The following is a 21,016-nucleotide window of genomic DNA, read 5'->3' on the forward strand; positions in this document are numbered from 1 at the left end:
GGGAGGTGAGTGTGTAGTTATTTTGGGCAAGGGAACTCTCCTCATGCCGGGTCTCGGCCTGAAATGTCAGCTGTCGTTTTGCCTCCACGGATGTCGGCTGAACCACTGAGTGACTCCCTGACCTTGTTTTATATTGCAAGTGAAATGATGACTTTTGTTGCAAGGGGATTTATTTTATTTTATTTTAGCAATACAGAGCAGAGTTGGCCCTTCTGGCCTACTTGAGCAACACCATCCCAGCAACCACTGACAAACCCAATCAGGGGACCGTTTACACCTAACTTAATCACGGGACAATTTACAGTGATCAGTTAACCTACCTGGTACAAAGAGGAGCGATTAATGGGTCCCTTTTGGAATGGCAGGCGGTGACCAGTGGGGTACCGCAGGGTTCAGTGCTGGGACCGCAGCTGTTTACAATATATATTAATGATTTAGATGAGGGAATTAAAAGTAACATTAGCAAATTTGCCGCTGACACAAAGCTGGGTGGCAATGTGAAATGTGAGGAGGAAGTTATGAGAATGCAGGGTGACTTGGACAGACTGGGTGAGTGGGCAGATGCAGTTTAATATGGATAAGTGTGAGGTTATCCACTTTGGTGGTAAGAATGGGAAGGCAGATTATTATCTAAATGGAGTCAAGTTAGGAAAAGGGAAAGCACAATGAGATCTAGGTGTTCTTGTACATCAGTCACTGAAAGCAAGCATGCAAGTACAGCAGGCAGTGAAGAAAGCTAATGGCATGCCGGCCTTCATAACAAGGGGAATTGAGTATAAAAGCAAAGAGGTCCTTCTGCAGCTGTACAGGGCCCTGGTGAGACCACACCTGGAGTACCGAATGCAGTTTTGGTCTCCAAATTTGAGGAAGGACATTCTTGCTATTGAGGGAGTGCAGCGTAGGTTCACAAGGTTAATTCCCGGGATGGCGGGACTGTCATATGTCGAAAGATTGGAGCGACTGGGCTTGTATACTCTGGAATTTAGAAGGCTGAGAGGGGATCTTATTGAAACATATAAGATTATTAAGGGATTGGACACGCTGGAGGCAGGAAGCATGTTCCCGCTGATGGGTGAGTCCAGAACCAGAGGCCACAGTTTAAGAATTAGGGGTAGGCCATTTACAACAGAGTTGAGGAAAAACTTTTTCACCCAGAGAGTGGTGGATATATGGAATGCTCTGCCCCAGAAACTGCGAAGGCCAAGTTTCTGGATGCTTTCAAAAAAAGAGATGGATAGAGCTCTTAAAGATAGTGGAATCAAAGGTTATGGGGATAAGGCAGGAACTGGATACTGATACTGGATGATCAGCCATGATCACAGTGAATGGTGGTGCTGGCTCGAAGGGCCGAATGGCCTACCCCTGCACCTATTGTCTATTGTACATCTTTGGAACGTGGGAGGAAACCAGAGCATCTGGTGAAAACCACAGGGACGACATACAGAGAACCCGTAAGACATAGGAACAGAATTAGGCCATTTGGCCCATCGAGTCTGCTGTGCCATTTCTTCATGGCTGATCCAATTTTCCATACAGAAAGGTGCCAGAACTGAACTCCGAACTCCAGAAAACTTCGAGTTGTAATAGCATCGTGCTAACCGCTATGCTACTGTGGTGCCCACGATCTTGGATTTGAATCCAGGAATAAAGATATCTGACTACAGTTATATTGATACCTCGATTAGTGCACAGGATATGATCCCAGGAATGAGTGCTAATGGAATAATTCTAAAAGAAAGTATGAGAGGGAGTGCTGTGAGAAACCAGGTTTGGATTTAAGGGGAGGAGATGGTGGACAATGAGGATTTTGTGGAATGCAGTGCTGAAGGAAACTAGTATTATGAATGTTGGATAAAGTAAGCTGACAGATGGATAGAAGAGCCAAGCAGAGGGCTGTCAAAGCAGGCCAAGACCTGTGGTAGCTGAAAAATAAGAAGCAGTCATCTGACTTCTTTTTAATATTTTTTAATGCTGTTTCAAAATAATTATCTTTAAGATCTGTCCAATATTCCTTTTAAGTGCATTTTTTACGGTATAGGTAAAACAAATTTAAAATAAGTTCTGAAATTTTAGATCTTTAAACACAAATCTCCTGTACATGTTCAGAGAGAAAATAAGTAGTGTTTGTGTGAATTTGGCAGGACCCAATAAGATTGCATTTGGTTCCAGATTCTTTACATCTGTTCAGTAACAGTGGCTTTGCCCATCTGAGGAGTTTCTGAACTTTTGTTCTTTAAACTATAACTTACCAAATACAGTGGATTCCAGTTAATTGGACCATTGATAAACCAGGGCAGCCAATTAGTTAGAATAACTCTTAAAGAACAAAAACAAATTGAGAAAATAGCGGAGAATCCCTTAGTTTATTTTGGACAATATACCACTTAATTGAGCAGGAGACTGTTGTTGAACAATTTTAAACTATCATTAGTCACATACATGTCATGTGGCTGTTAGGCACTACACCGTGCGTAGAGTGAATAGTTCTCCAATAGCATCAGTTGCATGTGTTTGTGTTCACACAGCAGAATTTTTTGTCTCTGATAGTTGGAGAGAAATAAGCAGTAAGACGATTCAGAACTGTTTTGTTCACTGCAGTTTCAAGCACACAGGCTTGGAATTGCAAGAAATGGCCAGGAGTGAAAATGAAATGATCTCACTACTTCAAGTTAGTAACTACAAAGAATTTGAAGGTATCAACAATCATCTTGAATGTTACCTTCAGTCCTCACCAGACACTAAACTCCCACCTGTGGCTTCAAGTAGCTGTTTGCATGCGACAGTGGCCACACACCGGTACATCGCTTTGACAAGCGGGCTAAACCAGGTGAGGATAGCCGACGGGTTTCATACCCTGGTGAGATAGGGACATGCTTGTCCTGGCATGCGAAGTCAGCGCTGACAGACTGGGCGGATGAGATCCAACGGCTAGGAAGGCAGTTCGGCAACCCACTGTGGAGAGCGAAAGGCATGTTGAGGTGCAGAAGTAGTCGTGGTTATCTACTGTAACCAGGAAAGACCCCAGTTGTGCAGTCTGCTCATCCCACTGGACCTGGACATCCGAGGTCAAGGAAGGGGAACTGCCCAGTGCAACAGCTTTAAAAACTCTCCCGCACAGGTTTCCTGTTATTGTTGGATATGGCAGACAACCACCAGTAATATTGGTTGTGTTCTAATTCTGTATTTCATTTAAAAACATAATTTGTTACTCAGTTAAATGGTCCTTGGTCTTTTTTTTTTATCCCTTTTTAACTATTTACATGAAACCAGCTAATTGAGCAGCTGTTTAATTGGGTGAAAATGTACTCCTCCTCCTGATGTGTCCCAATTAACTGGAATGTTCTACACACAACACGCTGGAAGAACTCAGCAGGTCAGGCAGCATCTATGGAAGTGGATAAACAACACGTTTTGAGCTGAGACCTGAAGAATGGTCTCAGCCCGAGATGTTGACTGTTTACTCTTTTCCTTATGAAACCCCTTTTTACTGGGCGTCCTTAGCCACTGGAGCACCTTTCTTAAACTCTGTATGTCTAGTAGGGTCAGTATGACTTGGGTCCCACCGAAACCAGGAACCTGAGATGTCTCAGCCACCCAAACCCTGATTTGTGCGAATCCGTGTAAATACTGCCCCCATGCAATTAGCTGTCGGCAAGAAATAACAGATCATCCACTGCATACAGTTATAAAGAAAGTATATTTACAAAGTGTCAGCCTTATCAAACAGTTAATAGGAAAAAGAAAAGGGGAAAAAATAAAAACGGCCCATTACAGTTAACCCAGTTCAAATGTGCACGTAAGTTGGAGCTCAGTGGTAAACACGATTCTGTTCCTCCTTCCCACCCTCCCCCGACCTTCTTTATAGGGCCTCTGCCCCTTCCCTCTTCAGTCCTGATGAAGGGTTCTGGCCTGAAAAGTTGACTGATCATTTCCACGGATGCTGCCCGACCTGCTGAGTTCCTCCAGCGTGTTGTGAGCGTTAAGTTGGAGCTCATCTCGAAGTTGTCTTTAACGTGCGTGCTGGACCCACGGTCTGTGTGAAGGTACGCAGCACCTGAAGGTTGCTCGAAATCCACCTCAAACAAGCGGGCTCCCCCACGGGAGTGTTGTTCTTTTTATATATACAAAATAGGTTTATTACAAATTCAGTGCTATATATACAAACCAGTGACTAACACAATTCCTTCATTACAAATAGACAATACACATTAAAATGTTTCCATCTCTGTCAATGATGGCAATAACCACTGGCGGAGCCCAACGGTCCCAGAACGCCTCTACGGTCGCCGTGGACAGCCCGTGTTCCTTCTTGATATTTACCCGGGCACGAACATATCCCCTACACCAGGTATGTTCTTGCTCCTTGAAGCCTTTCATCTGCACAAAGCACCTTGTGCAACAGGGACAGCATCCTCAGCCATCTTCCCTCCTGGGTGGAGAGGTTTTCGTGATGGAGTGGAAGTCTGTTTGTGAGGAGCTGGGAGAAGACAGGAGGAATGATAGGAATGTTGTGTCAGCCAAAATCGAAAAACATAGCCTCGTATCTTTAGCTCAAACCCAAACATGCTAAAAGCAGAACAGACTGCTCTTACTAAACTGCTAAAATGAAATACCTACAATGTAACAGTAAAAAAATTTAACCAGGGCGTTACATGTAGTTGCTGCCTGACCTCTGTTCCTCCAGCATTTTATGTGTGTTGCTTTGGATTCCAGCATCCGCACACTTCCTCGCGTTTGGAATGTACTGTATGTTTTCACTGACGTTAATATATTTTGGCCTCATTGTGATTGTCTTTATCAGATTGTCTGTCATATTGCAGATGTCAAGCTGCTGATTTGTAGGCAAATGGACTTCCGGTGGCAGTGTCCCCCTCCTCATTGCCAGAACTGCAGGCGTTGCTCAAATACAACAAGTCTAACCATCGACTGGTCACTGAACCTCACTCCATGTAATCTCCACCCGGCCAGCTAAGTAAGCAGTAACCTTGCATCCTTGAGAAGTTAGTCAACAGTGCTTTTGCAGGTGAGTCCCCTTTAGCATGTTCACTTCCTGACTGATTCTAATTTCTGATGGATTGACATACCAGGGGAAAATGTGTTGCAGTCATTATTTTAAAAGTAATTCATTGAATTCTTCAAATTCTGCATCAACTCAGAGTGCAAGATGCAATGCGTCATGTTGGAGATCTTGCTGAAGCTGTTTCTGATCCCACTGATACATTAGAGTAGAATGTCTCCCTAAGTCATTCTTGTTAATCATTGGACATAGTAGAAATTCACTTGCCTAACCCCCATCACCCCGACTGAGGCATCAGAGTTCTCTGTTCTGGGCCAGTCTTTCAAGCTGTCCCCCTGTGTAACTCTTCAAGGCAAAGGCCCTTCCTCTCCCAGGGATGAAGTCTTTGGAGCTTTCATTGGCGTTTCTGTAGCTCTGGGTTTTTATGGGATGGGGTTGCTAGCCCCATGCCCAACCCTCCTCATTTTGCAGAATGGCTTGAGACTGTCCACAGTGGCTGACAGAGTAGAAAGTGGAACCAAAATTACCAAGTGGAGCCGATGCAGAAACACTAAAACATGGCACATTTATTTTTGATCCCTATGACCTGCAAAGATCTGTAAACGAGTGTATTGTTGTTTGAATCTGTAAGCATTGGATGTTTGCCTTGATCATAGAGAGGTAGTGTAAGTCTCTGCTGTCTTATAAGGTGGTCTGAAGGAAGCTATGCATTAGTCGCCTTGTATTTCTGCATCTTTTGAGAGATGAGGTGCTCAGTACCGAGTACGTGTAGAAACATCTCCTGGGAACCTTGGCCCATGCCTGTGTGAAGCAGTAAAGGAACATTCAGGATGATATTAAGAGCCATGTGGCCATGCACTGGGAGCACCTACAAGTCCTGCAGAAGCAAAGGGAGGAGCACATCTTACAAACCACCCACCCATCTACCCACTCAGATATTTAGTGTTCCTTCTGTGGAAAAGTCTGTTGTTCCCACACTGACTCAATTAGTCATTTCAGGATCTGGAAGGAAATCGAGTCGTACAGTATGGAAACAATCCACACTGGCCAAGTTGCACACATTTGGCCCAAATCCTCTAAACCTGTCTAAATGCCTTTTAAAGACTGTAATTGTACCTCTGTGGCTTCCTCTGGCACAGCGTTCCATATACCCACTGTTGAAAAAGTTGCTTCTCATGCCTGCTTTAAAATTTTCCTCTCGGTTTAAATCTCGGCTCTTTAGTTTTAGACTCCTCAATCTGGGGGGAAATATTGTTACCATTCACAAAATCAAGTACCCCTCATGATTTTGTTTACATCTAGAAGGTCAACCATTGGCCTCCTACGCTCCAGAGTCAAAGGCTGTAGCCAATCCAGTATCTTCTTATACTTTGAACTCTCAATTCGCTGTCAAAATCCTTGCTAATCTTTTGCTTGATAATAATTCAATAATTAGGTGACCAGAACCACACACATTACTGTGTGGTGTCTCACCAATATCTTGCACAATTGTTACGTGACACCTCAACTCTCATTCTCAGTCCCTTGTCTGATGAACGTAGGCTTGGTTGATGCCATCTTCACCACCTTCTCTGCTTGTGTTGCTATGTTTGAGGAACTGGGCACTTGTACCCTGGGTTTCTCTGCAGCAAAACACAAAATGCTGTCGGGCGCCATGTATGGAAATGAAGAAATGGTCAATGTTTCAGGCTGGGATCCTCCATCAGGAGAGTAGCCCTCCCAAACCAGACAGTGATGCAGCCTGTCAGAATGCTCTCCACGGTACTGTACCTCTGTAGAAATTTGCAGGTTTTTTTTTGTGACATACCAAATCTCTTCAAAATCCTAATGAAGTATAGCATTTGTCGTGCCTTCTTTGTAGCTGCATCAATATGTTTGGTCCAGGTTAGATCCTCAAAGATACTGACACGCAGGAATGTGAAATTGCTCACTCTTTCCACTTCTGATCCCTCTGAGGACTGTTGTGTGTGTGTGTGTTCTATCGTCTTACCCTTTCTGAGTTCCCGCTCAGTTCCTTGGTCTTACTGACTTTGAATACCTTGCAGTCATCTGGATCCGAAGAAAGTTGTGTTGAAATTGCTTGTTTTATTTGCATTGTCTGAAATGAGACTGTGTCTGTGCATGAACCATAATTAGTGTTTGATTCCAGTGATCATGAAAAACTTTAAACAGTGAACAAAGCGAGCTGGGATCCTTTAACCTTGAAGCAGACTTTTTAGGTAAATAAGGCGACAAATGAATCTTATGGGGAAGCTGAAACAGAAATGAGTAACGTGCGCTTGCCAACAGTTTTCATATCACTTGTTGACACACTTTGTTCTTGTGATTTATGCTTTACTGCACCCATGGCCTTTGCTGCTCTTCTTTCATCCCTCCTCCCAACTGAAATGGTTTCCTTGAATTAACTTTGTCAACAATTTACCTGTTATAAATAGATTCATCTGATATAAAGCAGATTCAGAACCGGGCCACTTCCATTCACTGCAGGATCAGGTTCCTGCGACAGGTCCCTTGGGATACGCAAGGGTTTGTTTATTTACGGTGATACAGTCAGTATTAACGGTAAGTATGGACGCCTCCTGGGTCAAAGTCTAGATTTAAATGCTGAGCGAATGCTGCACAATTGTGGATGTGCCCCTTTGAGGAAGCATTAGTCCAAATCTGCCACTTCGGATACAAAAGATCTTCTGGCACTAATTGAAGAGAAGCAGAGGAGCTTTTTAGAGTTTGCCCCGATATACCACTTATTGGTGCATACCACTAACTCAATCTCCAGTGGTAACGTGGGCTATTTGGATAAGCATTCCTTTGCTTTACTGTTTTGGTTTTTCTACATTTCAACTGTGACTACACTTCAAAAAATATTTTACTATTAGTGAAGCAATTTGAGATGTGGAAATTAAATAAGTGTGATAAATGCAAATTAATCTGTTTCAAGTGTTTTTATTGTGAAGCCACATCAGCTTAACCACAACCGACAATGTCCTAAAGCACAATGCTTTTTTTTCTTTTCTTTCTGATAACATAATGAAAGTCAAATGAATGTATGTATAGTAAACAAGCAAAAATCAAGGGAAACCCTACCACCCCATCTCCTTTCCCCTTCCCAGCCCTACCCTCCCCTCACCCCTCCCGTATGTGCTGTTTAGGTCCTACTGCCCCCCCCCCCCCCCACACTTAGTTCAGCTGTCGGTCTCTTCTGAATACAACAGTAATGGTTGCCAGATTTTTTTCAAATTCCTTGAGTTTGTCCTTGATAACGTATCTTATCCTCTCTAGATGCAGAGTATCCATTAATGCAGCCAACCATTGTGTGGGTGATGGAATTTCCTCCTTTTTCCAGAACATCAGTATGAGTTTCTTTCCATTAAGTATGCCATAGGTCAGGAGTTGTTGCTGGGTAGCCTGGAATTTATTTGACCTCGCAGAAGTTCCAAAGATTATTAAATAGTGTCTGGTATTATCGGAACCTTTAGTACCTTCGATAGGACCTCAAATATTTGCTTCCGATACTCTTGTATCCTGGGACATAAAGCATAACTATGTAACAAATTTGCCTCTGAGGACTTGCATTTCTCACACACTGGGGATACCTCTGGGAATATTTTATGAATCCTTACTTTTGAGTAATGTAGTCTGTGTAGGATTTTAAATTGTATTAAACAAAGCCTGGCATTGATGGAACAGGAGTTAACATACTCCAAAGCCTCATTCCATATAACCTCCTCTATCTCTGTACCCAACTCCTTTTCCCACTCTTTTTTAATATTATCCACTGTTGTATGACACTTGTTTTGTATGGCATCATACAGATTGGCTATGATGTGTTCTGTCCCTAAATATGATCTTAAATGATTTTCTAATTTATCAGGTTCTGCTGTCTCAAAACCAGAAGGATGTGATCTTATATAGTGTATTAGCTGGAGATACCTGAAAAAATTACTCTCTTGCAATCTGAATTTGAAACGCAAATTAGTCTGTTCTTTTTTTTTTCAAAGTAGCAGCAAATTTCAAACAGAGGAGCGTGCATTCAAAGTCTTCCATTAAAGTGACAACTAAATCAGGTAAGGTGGCACTCTGAGTGCATGGGGAGCTGACTATTTAAAGGCCGAGCACTTGATATTTATCACAGGCTATGTTTGGGTTGATTTAAAGGGATGGAGCTTAATAAAGTTGTGACTGCCATAATTTGCATTACATTTGATGGGAGAGGGTAGTTGTGGGGGGGGGGGAGGCGCGGGTAAATGCCCTTTAACCTTCTACCCACTGTACACCTTTTAATTCTTAAGTCCTGACACTTCATTAAGAAGCAAATGGATGAACAGTCATTTTTAGTTGTCAGATTTCTGGAAGGAGAGCTCTCGTTGTCAGTTTGGATTATTGATTACAAACTGGAGGAGGCCATTCAGCCCATCATGACCTTGTTGAGTAACCCTGTCAGCTCTGTTGTCTTATTTCTTTATTGCCATGCCACCTGTTCTCTCTTGCATCCGTATTAACTCCCATTTGATTCTTTCTGCCCCTTGACTATACTCAAGAATAATTTGTAGTTGCCAATTAACTTACAAACCCACCATAGGGAAGAGGGAGCAAACTAGCAGAAAGGCTAGCACATATGGTAGTTCGTCCATCGTCGTCGATAAAGACCTCGACACCATTAGTCACTTTGAGACTGCTCGGGAGAGGGTGCTGCCAAGGTAAATAAACTGGTCAACTGCCTGTACTTTCTGTCCTTTGACTGTGATTTTGGGTTCTGTGTACAGTGCATGAGGAGCTGGCTGGTGCATAACTTGGGTCTCTTTGATGTTGATGGTGAGTCCAAAGTTGTGACAAGCCGTGGAGAATTTGTCCATATTGACTTGCACTCTGGCTCCAAGCCAGTATACAGGGCACAGTTATCGGCAAAGAGGAAGTCTCTCAGAACAGTCTCCTTCACTTTGGTAACAGCTTGAAGTCTCCTCAGGTTGAAGAGCTTCCCATCCACTCTGTACTTGAGGCTGATTCCAGCATCACTGTCCTGGAAGGCATTGTTCAGCATGGCAGAAAACATCATGCTGAACAGTGTGGGTGCAAGCGCACAACACTGTTTGACGCCATGGGTGACTGAGCTAGCACGTATGATAAATAAATGAATCTCAACCTAAACTTAAAACTAACCTGTTTTACTCATTTTTACTCATTCTGATGGAGGGCCTTTGATTTGAAATTTTTGGCTCTTGTTTCTCTTTTCGCAAATGCTACCTGACCTCTCGGGTATTTCCAACGTAGTTTCAGTTTTTAGTTTGGATTTCGGTCACCTGCAGATTTTGTTTAGAATGTCAGTCACTGTTTCAGACTGATCTGAACAGCAGTTCATCTGGAGATTTCCTCAGGGAAAATTAAGTTATCATCTGCATGAACATCAGAAACCTGCAGGGGCTGAACATAAGCTCTGATGAAGAGTCTCTGACCTGAAACGTTAAGACTGTTTCTCTTTTCACTGATGCTGTCGAACCTGTCGGGCTTTTCTAGCATTTTCTGTATTTATTTCAGATCCTGCATTTCCAATGCTTTCTTTTTTTTTCATTTACAATTGACACCTACCTGGGGATGATGGTGTATGTGAGGATGCCTTCAGTCTATTTGAAATGATCTATGAAGCCACTTTGCATCTCCCAGCTTCAGACAGCGCCATGCAGGGCTTTCAAAGCTGCTTGGCATTGCTTTAAAGAGGCTTCCTGGCGTGTAAACGCGGAAAATGCTAGGTCAGGGCACATCTGTGAGAAGGGCTTTTCCTTTCCCTCAGATGTGGCCTGACCTGTTCAGTACTTACAGCCTTTTGTTTTGGATTAGATGGCCAGGACCTGTACTTTGTTTTCTATTTGGCTTCTTAAAAACTATGGGCATGGTAACAAGGGAGCGTCCCCAGGGCAGGATTACTTAAAGTAACAGTGCTGTAGCAAAAGGTTTTGGACAGACCTAATGCAAATCCTCCAGTGTGGGGATTTACAAGGTGACAGGATTATTACTGGCATTGAAACTCCTTGTCTGTATTTTTTTAACTGAAACAAAAGTAAAAATCAGAAATGTGTTAATGTTATCCAGCACTTAAAATGAAAAATGTCTTGAGTCAATGCTCTATTTGCAGAACTAAGTGATGAGCTCACACTTTTTTTTTATATGTAAAAGGTTCAATGGAAGCTTCAACATCAGAAGAACTTGGAGCTGCCAACTGCCCTATCAAGAAACAAAATAAAAGGGCTCGCGCTCCGAAATATGCAGACGGTGGCTACGGATGGGTAGTTTTAGCCTCGTGCTTCACTATCACTGGATTGACGTCCAGTTTCGTGAGGTCGTTCGGAATCTTTTTCCTTGATATCCAGAACTGCTTTGGCACACTCGCCTTTAAGGTCTCTTGGATCAGTGCAATCAATGTGGCAGTGTTTCATCTGAGCTGTAAGTATCAATCGGTGACCTAGGTAGTTGTCAGAATCAGATTAATTATCATTGCCTTGTGTCGTGGAATTTATTGTCATGTGGCAGCAGTACAGTGCAATACATAAAGAATGCAATAAGACATAGAAAAGTTAAAAAATAGTGCAAAAAGAGAGCAGAATACTGAGGTAGTGTTGATGGACTCTTCAGAAACCTGGTGGTGGAGGGGAAGAAGCTGCTCCTAAAGCGTTGAGTGTGTGTCTTCAGGCTCCTGTACCTTCTCCCTGATGGTAGCAGTGGGAAGAGGGCTTGTTGTCTCAGATGGTGAGGGTCTTTAATAATGGATACTGCTTTACTGAGTCAATTCTTCTTGAATATATCTTTGATGGTGGTGAGGGTTGTGCCCTTGCTGGGACTGGCTGTGTCTACAGCCCCCTGAGATGTAACCTGTCAGAATGCTCTCCACCCTATATCTGTGGAAATTTGCACAAGTTTAGTGACCTACCAAATCCCCTCCAACTCCTAAGGAAGTAGAGCCATTGGCATGCCTTCTCCATGATTGCAACAAAGTGTTAGGCCTAGGATAGATCCTCGATGATGTTGATGCATCCCCAGGAACTTGAAGCTTCAAGTTGCGGTCCATAATGATGGATGCTGCCTCCCTGAGGCATTGCCTTTTGAAGGTGTCCCACGATGGGCCAGGCAGAGCCTATAACCTTCTGCAGTTTTAATGCTGCCTTCCCTCTGGGATGGAATTACTGTGAAAACAACATTAAAGTGTTTAGTGAGGAAAATATGGGCATTACAGTTCCGGGTTAATATCATTTGAATAAATATTCATACCTCGGGAGGTTTGAATCGTTTGTCTGGTTCATGAGCCAGCTGTGCTTTGCTAGTTCCTGGGTGTTGAAGTTCTTTGCAAGCTCACTCAAACTCTCCAGTGTTATAAGATCTAGTCAGATGTTGAAGCATTGGATACCACTACTAGATTATTATCCCATTCTGATCTTTACCTAGGGAGAGTCAGGTTAGATTGTTGATGTTATTTTTTCCCACCATGTCAAAATGAATACTATGTGCAAGGAAGTTTTTGATTTTTGTAACCGATCCAGCTACCAAATAGTTTTAAATGCAGTTTACAAAGCTCCTGAGAGCCAGTAAGCTGAGGCAAATTTCACAACCTGAAGCCCGTCCCATCTCATGGAACAACTGGGCTCGGTTTCCTCAGCCCTCCACACCCTGGGTGTGCAGGCAATTCACCTGATAGTGAGGCCTGGCCACAGGCCAAGTCCAGTATGATCCAGCCTAGTGGTTTTTATTATAGCTTTCATTTTTAAAAATTCTTGTAACAGAGGAGGCCATTCAGTTCATCAAGTCTGTGCCATCTCCCAGAGCAATCATCCCTTCAGTCCTATCCCCCCTACTTATTTTCTTCTGTAACTTGTTTTCAACACTCTATTGAGTAAAGGCTCAGTAAGATAAGCCAATTTACCTATCGCTCATCGTTAGGATTTGGGAAGAAACGTGCACTCACAAGGAGAACATGTACATTCTACTTTGGTAGAATAGAGCCATACTTCTAACCTTGCCTTCAAGTTGATGCATTCCTTTAAGAAGTGTCCAAAAACAGTACTTCTTTGCGCAGAGGATTGGGGGTGGGGTGCAGAACAGGCAACACGGCACTTTTACTGCTTGGGGCGTTGCAGTTTGAAGTTCAGTTCTGATGCCATCTGTAAGAAGTTTGTACGCCCTTTCCATGAGCGGGAACATTTCCTCCTGGCGCTCTGGTTTGTTCCCACAATTGAAAGGTATACAGCTTGATAGATTAATTGGGTCATGGTAAGTTGTCCAGTGATTAGGGTTAAATGGGTGGGTAGCTGGGTGACATGGCTTTCTGGGGCAGAAGAGCCTGTTCCACAGCATAAATAATCAAATCAGATGTGTTGTTTTTTAACACATTTCTTTGAATACATTTTAGACATGTTCACAGTAAGAATGAGATTAGATTGAAACCAAAGCTGAGAAGTGTATTAGTGAAACCCAATGATTAAAGCAGCCTGTCATCTTCTGAAATAATTCATGTTTGCACTCCTGATTAATCCTCACCAACTCAGTTAAGTTAATCATCAGTAATTTTAAATTTCATTCTTAATTTTAAACTAAAAGTTGTCTCACGGTTAGTTTGTGGAAAGCAATGCTACCTAACCATTTCTTTGTTGTTCCTGCAGCTCCATTAGCCAGCGTACTCAATCTCAAGCTGTCCCTCAGAGTCATCGCTATGATTGGTGGCATATTCTCCATGCTCGGGCTGTTTCTTGGATCCTTTGCCTTCAGTCTAAGCTGGATGTATATCACCATAGGTTTTCTCCTAGGTAATGGAATGAGTTAAACTTGCAGTAGTGGCTGTATGCATGAAGCTGATATTCAGATAACACTGTCATTTGGACTCTTTGACACTCTGGGTTTATAGCAAGCATAACTCTAGTAGGATAGTTTATCATATGTTGATGTAGTTGAATTTTATCTTCATCACTTTTTATCTTAATTTGTGGGATGCATGTGTCACTGATTTGGCCAACATTTATCACCCATCTAAATGCCCTTGGAGCAGGGTGTAGTCAGCTCCCACCGTGAACTATTGCAACCATGTTGTGAAAGTGCTCCCACAGGCAGTATGAAGGAATCCCATGCATTCCATCTGGATACATTGTCAAGAGAGGTTGATGCAGGAGACGTTGCCGGGTTGCTGAGGTGACACTGCAGATGAGGTGGAGGAAGTGTAATGTTGAGGCTGCACGACATAGGTTGTTTTTGTCCTGGATGGTGCTGAACTCGACGCTGTTGCCGCTGCGTACATCCGGGCAAGTGGAGAGCATACCAGCAAACCACGGACTTGTGGATGGTGGAAAAGCTGTGAGATACGAGGTGTGGATCATCTGCTGTGGGATGCTCAGCCTCTCAGTTCCTCCTGCAACTGCCCAAGCGGGAATAATATGCCAGCATTCCCATTGAATTTGATGTGCTTGGACTGGCCTTTGTTGGAAGTGGGTTTTAACTGGCACCTGTTGTTGATAGTTGCTTGCCACACCAGCCCATGTCTGAATGTCATCCAGATATTGTTGTATGTCATGTGGATGACTTAATTTTCTGGAGAGTTGTGAATGGAATTGCCTGAGTGTAATCGATCATCAGCTAACATAATTTTTACCGGAGGAAGGTCATTGGTGAAGGCACTTCCCTGAGGTGCTCCACAGCGTAGTCCTGGGGCTGAGATGTCATCTTCTGCAAGTTTGATACGGATACATTCCCCTCCCTCCACCTCCCCCCCCCCCGGAATAAATTCCCTCACCTCTCCTGAGTTCTTGATGTCACACCAAGTCAAGTGTTGCTTTGACGTCACTCTCATTGCATGCTTGTGGTTTGGCTCTTTATATCTGAATTTGGACTGAAGTTGTAATAAAATTGGCAGCTGAATGATTCTGATAGATTCCAAACTTAGTATCTTTGAAGAGGTGATTGATGAGTGTGTACTATTTATTAACAATGTTGATGCCACTGATAACACTAACTTTCACTTGGCTGATAATCACAAATGAAGCAATTGATTTGATCGTTCTGCTTTTTGGGAGCACGACTGTTCTGAACTCTATCAAGTAGATACCATTGTTAGATCTCTGTGGGAACGTTTTTGCTGGCGGTGTTCTTATTTCTGAAGCACCAAGTCTTCAGAACCACAAGTGGCTGGGCCTGTGCCCTTTGCTGTATCTATTATGGTTAGCATTTCTTAGTGCCAAGTGGATGGAATCAGATTAGCGTCAGGTTACTTTTATGGTGTGGACTTCAAAGACTGCGAGAAATAGTTGATTCTGTATTACCGTAAGACATAGGAGCAGAAGTAGGCCATTCAGCCCATCGTCTTCTCCACCATTCCATTATGGCTGATCCAGGATCCTACTCAACCCCGTACACCTGCCTTCTCGATAAGACCATAAAACAGAGGAGCAGAATTAGGCATGGAGAATCCACAAGGAACCCCTACCACCTCCCCACCTCCTCATGTTTAAATGCCCTCCATATTTATAACTGGATGTGACTGGGTTGCCGTTCTTGGATTTTATTTGGAGAAATTGCCTGGATATAGGGTGCAAGTTGAATCAAGAGTTAAAATTGGCATGTCGCAAAGGTAATGCTACGGTTGTTATGGGGGATTTTAACATGCAGGTAGACTAGGAAAAGCAGGTTGGTACTGGACCCCAAGAAAGGGAGTTTATGGAGTGCCTCCGAGATGGATTCTTAGAGCAGCTTGTACTGGAGCCTACCAGGGAGAGGGCAATTCTGGATTTAGTGCTGTATAATGAAGCGGATTTGATAAGCTAACGCGAGGTAAAGGGGCCATCAGGAGGTAGTGACCATAATATGATAAGTTTTAAACTACAATTTGAGAGGGAGAAGGGAAGATCGGAAGTGTCAGTATTATAGTTGAACAAAGGGAACTATAGAACCATGAGGGAGGAGCTGCCCAAAGTTGACTGGAAAGATACCCTAGCAGGGATGACAGTGGAACAACATCGGCAGGTATTTCTGGGAATAATACAGAAGCTGAAAGATCAGTTCATTCCAAAGAGGAAGAAAGATTCTAAGGGGAGTAAGGGGTGACTGTGGCTGACAAGGGAAGTCAAGGATAGTATAAAAATGAAAGAGAAGAAGTATAACTTAGCAAAGATGTGCGGGAAGCCAGAGGATTGGGAAACTTTTAAAGAGCAACAGAGGATAACTAAAAAGGCAATACGGGGAGAAAAGATGAGATATGAAGGCAAGCTAGCCAAGAATATAAAGGAGGATAGTAAAAGCTTCTTTAGGTATGTGAAGAGGAAAAAATTAGTTAAGACCAAAGTTGGGCCCTTGAAGACAGAAACGGGTGAATTTATTATGGAGAACAAGGAAATAGCAGACGAGTTGAACAGGTACTTTGGATCTGTCTTCACTAGGGAAGATGAACAATCTCCCAAATGTAATAGTGGCTAGAGGACCGAGGGTAACGGAGGAACTGAAGGAAATTCACATTAGGCAGAAAATGATGTTGGGTAGACTGATGGGACTGAAGGCTGATAAATCCCCAGGACCTGATGGTCTGTACCCCAGGGTACTTAAGGAGGTGACTCTAGAAATCGTGGATGCATTGGTAATTATTTTCCAATGTTCTGTAGATTCAGGATCAGTTCCTGAGGACTGGAGGGTTGCTAATGTTATCCCACTTTTTAAGAAAGGAGGGAGAGAGAAAACAGGGAATTATAGATCAGTTAGCCTGACATCAGTGGTGGGGAAGATGCTGGAGTCAATTGTAAAGGATGAAACAGCGGCACATTTGGATAGCAGTAATTTACGAAGGGGAAATCATGCTTGACTAATCTTCTGGAATTTTTATGAAAAATGGACAAGGGAGAGCCAGTGGATGTAGTGTACCTGGACTTTCAGAAAGCCTTTGATAAGGTCCCACGTAGGAGATTAGTGGGCAAAATTAGAGCACATGGTATTGGGGGTAGGGTACTGACATGGATCGTAAATTGGTTGGCAGACAGGAAACAAAGAGCAGGGATGAACGGGTCCCTTTCAGAATGGCAGGCGGTGATTAGTGGGGTACTGCAAGGCTCGGTGCTGGGACCACAGCTATTTACAATATAAATTAATGATTTGGATGAAGGGATTAAAAGTAACATTAGCAAATTTTCAGATGACACAAAGCTGGGTGGCAGTGTGAAATGTGCGGAGGATGTTGAGATAATACGAGATGACTTGGACAGGTTGGGTGAGTGGGCAGATGCATGGCAGATGCAGTTTAATGTGGATAAATGTGAGGTTATCCACTTTGGAGGCAAGAACAGGAAGGCAGATTACTATTTGAATGGTGTCAAGTTAGGAAAAAGGGAAGTACAAAGAGATCTTGGTGTCCTTATTCATCATTTATATTAAGCAGGAAATGATGTTGCATAGACTGTTGGGTCTGAAGGCTGATCAGTCCCTGGGACCTGATGGTCTGCATCCCAGGGTACTTAAGGAGGTGGCTTTAGAAATCGTGGACGTTTTGGTAATCATTTTCCAATGTTTTATAGATTCAGGATCAGTTCCTGTGGATTGGAGGGTGGCTAATGTTGTCCCGCTCTTCAAGAAGGGAGGAAGAGAGAAAACAGGGAATTATAGACTGGTTAGCCTGATGTCAGTGGTGGGAAAGATGCTGGAGTCAATTATAAAAGATGAAATTATGACACATCTGGATAGCAGTAACAGGATCGGTCTGAGTCAGCATGGATTTACGAGGGGGACATCGTGCTTGCCTAATCTTCTGGAATTTTTTGAGGATGTAACTATGAAAATGGACAAGGGAGAGCCAGTGGATGTAGTGTATCTGGACTTTCAGAAAGCCTTTGATAAAGTCCCACATAGGAGATTAGTGGGCAAAATTATGGCACATGGTATTGGGGGCAGAGTACTGACATGGATTGAAAATTGGCTGGCTGACAGAAAACAAAGAGTAGCGACTAACGGGTCCTTTTCGGAATGGCAGGCGGTGACCAGTGGGGTACTGCAGGGTTCAGTGCTGGGACCGCAGCTGTTTACAATAGATATTAATGATTTAGATGAGAGAATTAAAAGTAACATTAGCAAATTTGCCAATGACACAAAGCTTGGTGGCAGTGTGAAATGTGAGGAGGATGTTATGAGAATGCAGGGTGACTTGGACAGGCTGGGTGAGTGGGCAGATGCATGACAGATGCAGTTTAATGTGGATAAGTGTGAGGTTATCCACTTTGGTGGTAAGAACAGGAAGGCAGATTATTATCTAAATGGAGTCAAGTTAGGAAGAAGGGAAGTACAATGAGATCTAGGTGTTCTTGTACATCAGTCACTGAAAGCAAGCATACAAGTACAGCAGGCAGTGAAGAAAGCTAATGGCATGCTGGCCTTCATAACAAGGGGAATTGAGTATAAGAGCAAAGAGGTCCTTCTGCAGCTCTACAGGGTCATGGTGAGACTACACCTGGAGTACTGTGTGCAGTTTTGGTCTCCAAATTTGAGGATTCTTGCTATCGAGGGAGTGCAGCATAGGTTCACAAGGTTAATTCCCGGGATGGCGGGACTGTCATATGTCGAAAGATTGGAGCGACTGGGCTTGTATACTCTGGAATTTAGAAGGCTGAGAGGGGATCTTATTGAAACATATAAGATTATTAAGGGATTGGACACGCTGGAGGCAGGAAGCATGTTCCCACTGAAGGGTGAGTCCAGAACCAGAGGCCACAGTTTAAGAATAAGGGGTAGGCCATTTAGAATGGAGTTGAGAAAAAACTTTTTCACCCAGAGAATGGTGGATGTATGGGAATGCTCTGCCCCAGAAGGCTGTGGAGGCCAAGTCTCTGGATGCTTTCAAGAAAGCAATGTAGAATGATTGCATTTCTTACTTTAATGGCGAAAAGATGTATCTTACAACATTGGAAAGAGCTTAATGCTCCATCTACCTTTTTTTGGTTTTCTCAGATGATATTATGCTTGAATTTGGAGAAAATTAGAAGCAATCTTTATGACTCCTCATTTAAATTTGAACAGACCTGGAGATCTTTTATTCAATATTTTCATTTAATGTAATATATACCCTTCTTGTTTTTTTTTACTGTTTTTAATGGAGGTCGGGATTGAGGACGTGATTTTAAGTTTTTTAACTCTGTTTGGTTTCAAGTTAGCCCATTGCTTTGCTTTGCTTTTAGTTAGTTGCACGGTGGGTTTTTTTGGGGGGTTTTTTTTTCCTTTTCTCTATTGATATATATATAAAAATTAGTATACTATTATGTTACCTTGGTACGTTATGTTTACATTGTAGTATTTTTTTTGTATTAATATCTTCTGTAATTTTATTATATTCTAACAGTGTATTAGTGCCTATATGGCTTACCTTTTTGTATACTTATTCAATAAAAAGATTTAAAAAGAAAGAAGAAAGCAATGGATAGAGCTCTTAAAGATAGTGGAATCAAAGGTTATGGGGATAAGGCAGGAACTGGATACTGATTGTGGATGATCAGCCATGATCACAGTGAATGGCGGTGCTGGCTCGAAGTGCCAAATGGCCTACTCCTGCACCTATTGTCTATTGTCTATTGTCAGTCACTGAAAGTAAGCATGCAGGTACAGCAGGCAGTGAAGAAAGCTAATGGCATGTTGGCCTTCATAACAAGGGGAGTTGAGTATAGGAGCAAAGAGGTCCTTCTGCAGTTGTACAGGGCCCTGGTGAGACCACACCTGGAGTATTGTGTACAGTTTTGGCCTCCAAATTTGAGGAAGGACATTCTAGCTATTGAGGGAGTGCAGCGTAGGTTCACAAGGTTAATTCCCGGGATGGCGGGACTGTCATATGTTGAAAGATTGGAGGAACTAGGCTTGTATATACTGGAATTTAGAAGGATGAGAGGGGATCTGATTGAAACATATAAAATTATTAAGGGATTGGACACGCTAGGGGCAGAAAACATGTTCCCGATGTTGGGGGAGTCCAGAACCAGAGGCCACAGTTTGAGAATAAGGGGTAGACAATTTAGAACGGAGTTGAGGAAAAACTTTTTCACCCAGAGAGTTGTGAATCTGTGGAATGCTCTGCCCCAGAAGGCAGTGGAGGCCAATTCTCTGGATGCTTTCAAGAAAGAGTTAGATAGAGCCCTTAATGATAGCGGAGTCAAGGGATATGGGGAGAAGGCAGGAATGGGGTACTGATTGTGGATGATCAGCCATGATCACAGTGAATGGCGGTGCTGGCTCGAAGGGCCAAATGGCCTACTCCTGCACCTATTGTCTATCGTCTGTTGGCTTTTTATAAAATTCTGCTTTAGCAGTTTAGCAGAAATTTATAGTCTTGTGTTGCAGGGTCAAGAGAGTGGAGCATTATGTTGGGTACTCTTGCTGTTCATTAAACCAAGAGTAGTCTAGCTTGATTGTTATAGTGATGTAAGGCACATATTGAGCCTTGTTTTTACAGATTGTGCTGGAATACAGTGCTGCTATTGATGGTTCACAGTGCCTTATGGATGCTAAGTTTCGATCTGCTCTATTTAGAATGGCGATAATGCCAGGTAGAGTGAAGGTAGAATTTTATTCCCATGGGATCATGCAGTGATCTTCACCATCAGTACTGTCATGGGCAGATGCACCTGGGGCACATAGATTACTGAGGCTTTTGCCTAAAATTGGCCCCTTCTCCGCACACCCAGTCTGGTAGCTATGGGCTTTATGTCCTAGTGTCATCAGATCCTAATTAAGCAGGAAATACTTTGCAAGCTGATGGTTATTGACACACAGTGACATTTAATCCTACGACTAAATGTCACTTCATTTTAGAGACATCTAAACAGACACTTAAATAGACAAGGCACTGAAGGATATGGAACTAGTACAGGCAATAGAATTAGTGTAGATAGACAGAAAGGTAGCTGTGGATGTAATGTAGCGGGGTGTCGGATCAGTTCTGTGTTGTACAACTCTGATATAGTTCTTATAGTAGTTGTAATTCTGATACTGAGATGTAAATCTAGTTTGGGGGGG

The 21,016-nt window shown here is 42.9% G+C and overlaps 1 protein-coding gene across 12 annotated transcripts in view; it reads left to right on the forward strand.

Moving 5' to 3' along the window:
- Positions 1-21,016, forward strand: part of zgc:114041 (uncharacterized protein LOC574425 homolog) — a 73,846-nt gene that overhangs the window by 47,464 nt on the left and 5,366 nt on the right. For 8 of the 12 annotated variants that reach the window (XM_063064491.1, XM_063064494.1, XM_063064493.1 and 5 more), the window contains 3 exons: positions 4,821-9,081; positions 11,186-11,452; positions 13,660-13,803. In XM_063064491.1, the coding sequence (XP_062920561.1) occupies positions 11,191-11,452; positions 13,660-13,803 (406 nt within the window). In that variant the 5' untranslated portion in view covers positions 4,821-9,081; positions 11,186-11,190. The remainder of the gene's footprint in view (positions 1-4,820; positions 9,082-11,185; positions 11,453-13,659; positions 13,804-21,016) is intronic. The other 4 variants (XM_063064500.1, XM_063064499.1, XM_063064501.1 and 1 more) reach the window with 4 other exon arrangements.

Source organism: Mobula hypostoma, chromosome 12 (genome assembly GCF_963921235.1).
Source record: "Mobula hypostoma chromosome 12, sMobHyp1.1, whole genome shotgun sequence".
NCBI classification, from domain to species: domain Eukaryota; kingdom Metazoa; phylum Chordata; class Chondrichthyes; order Myliobatiformes; family Myliobatidae; genus Mobula; species Mobula hypostoma.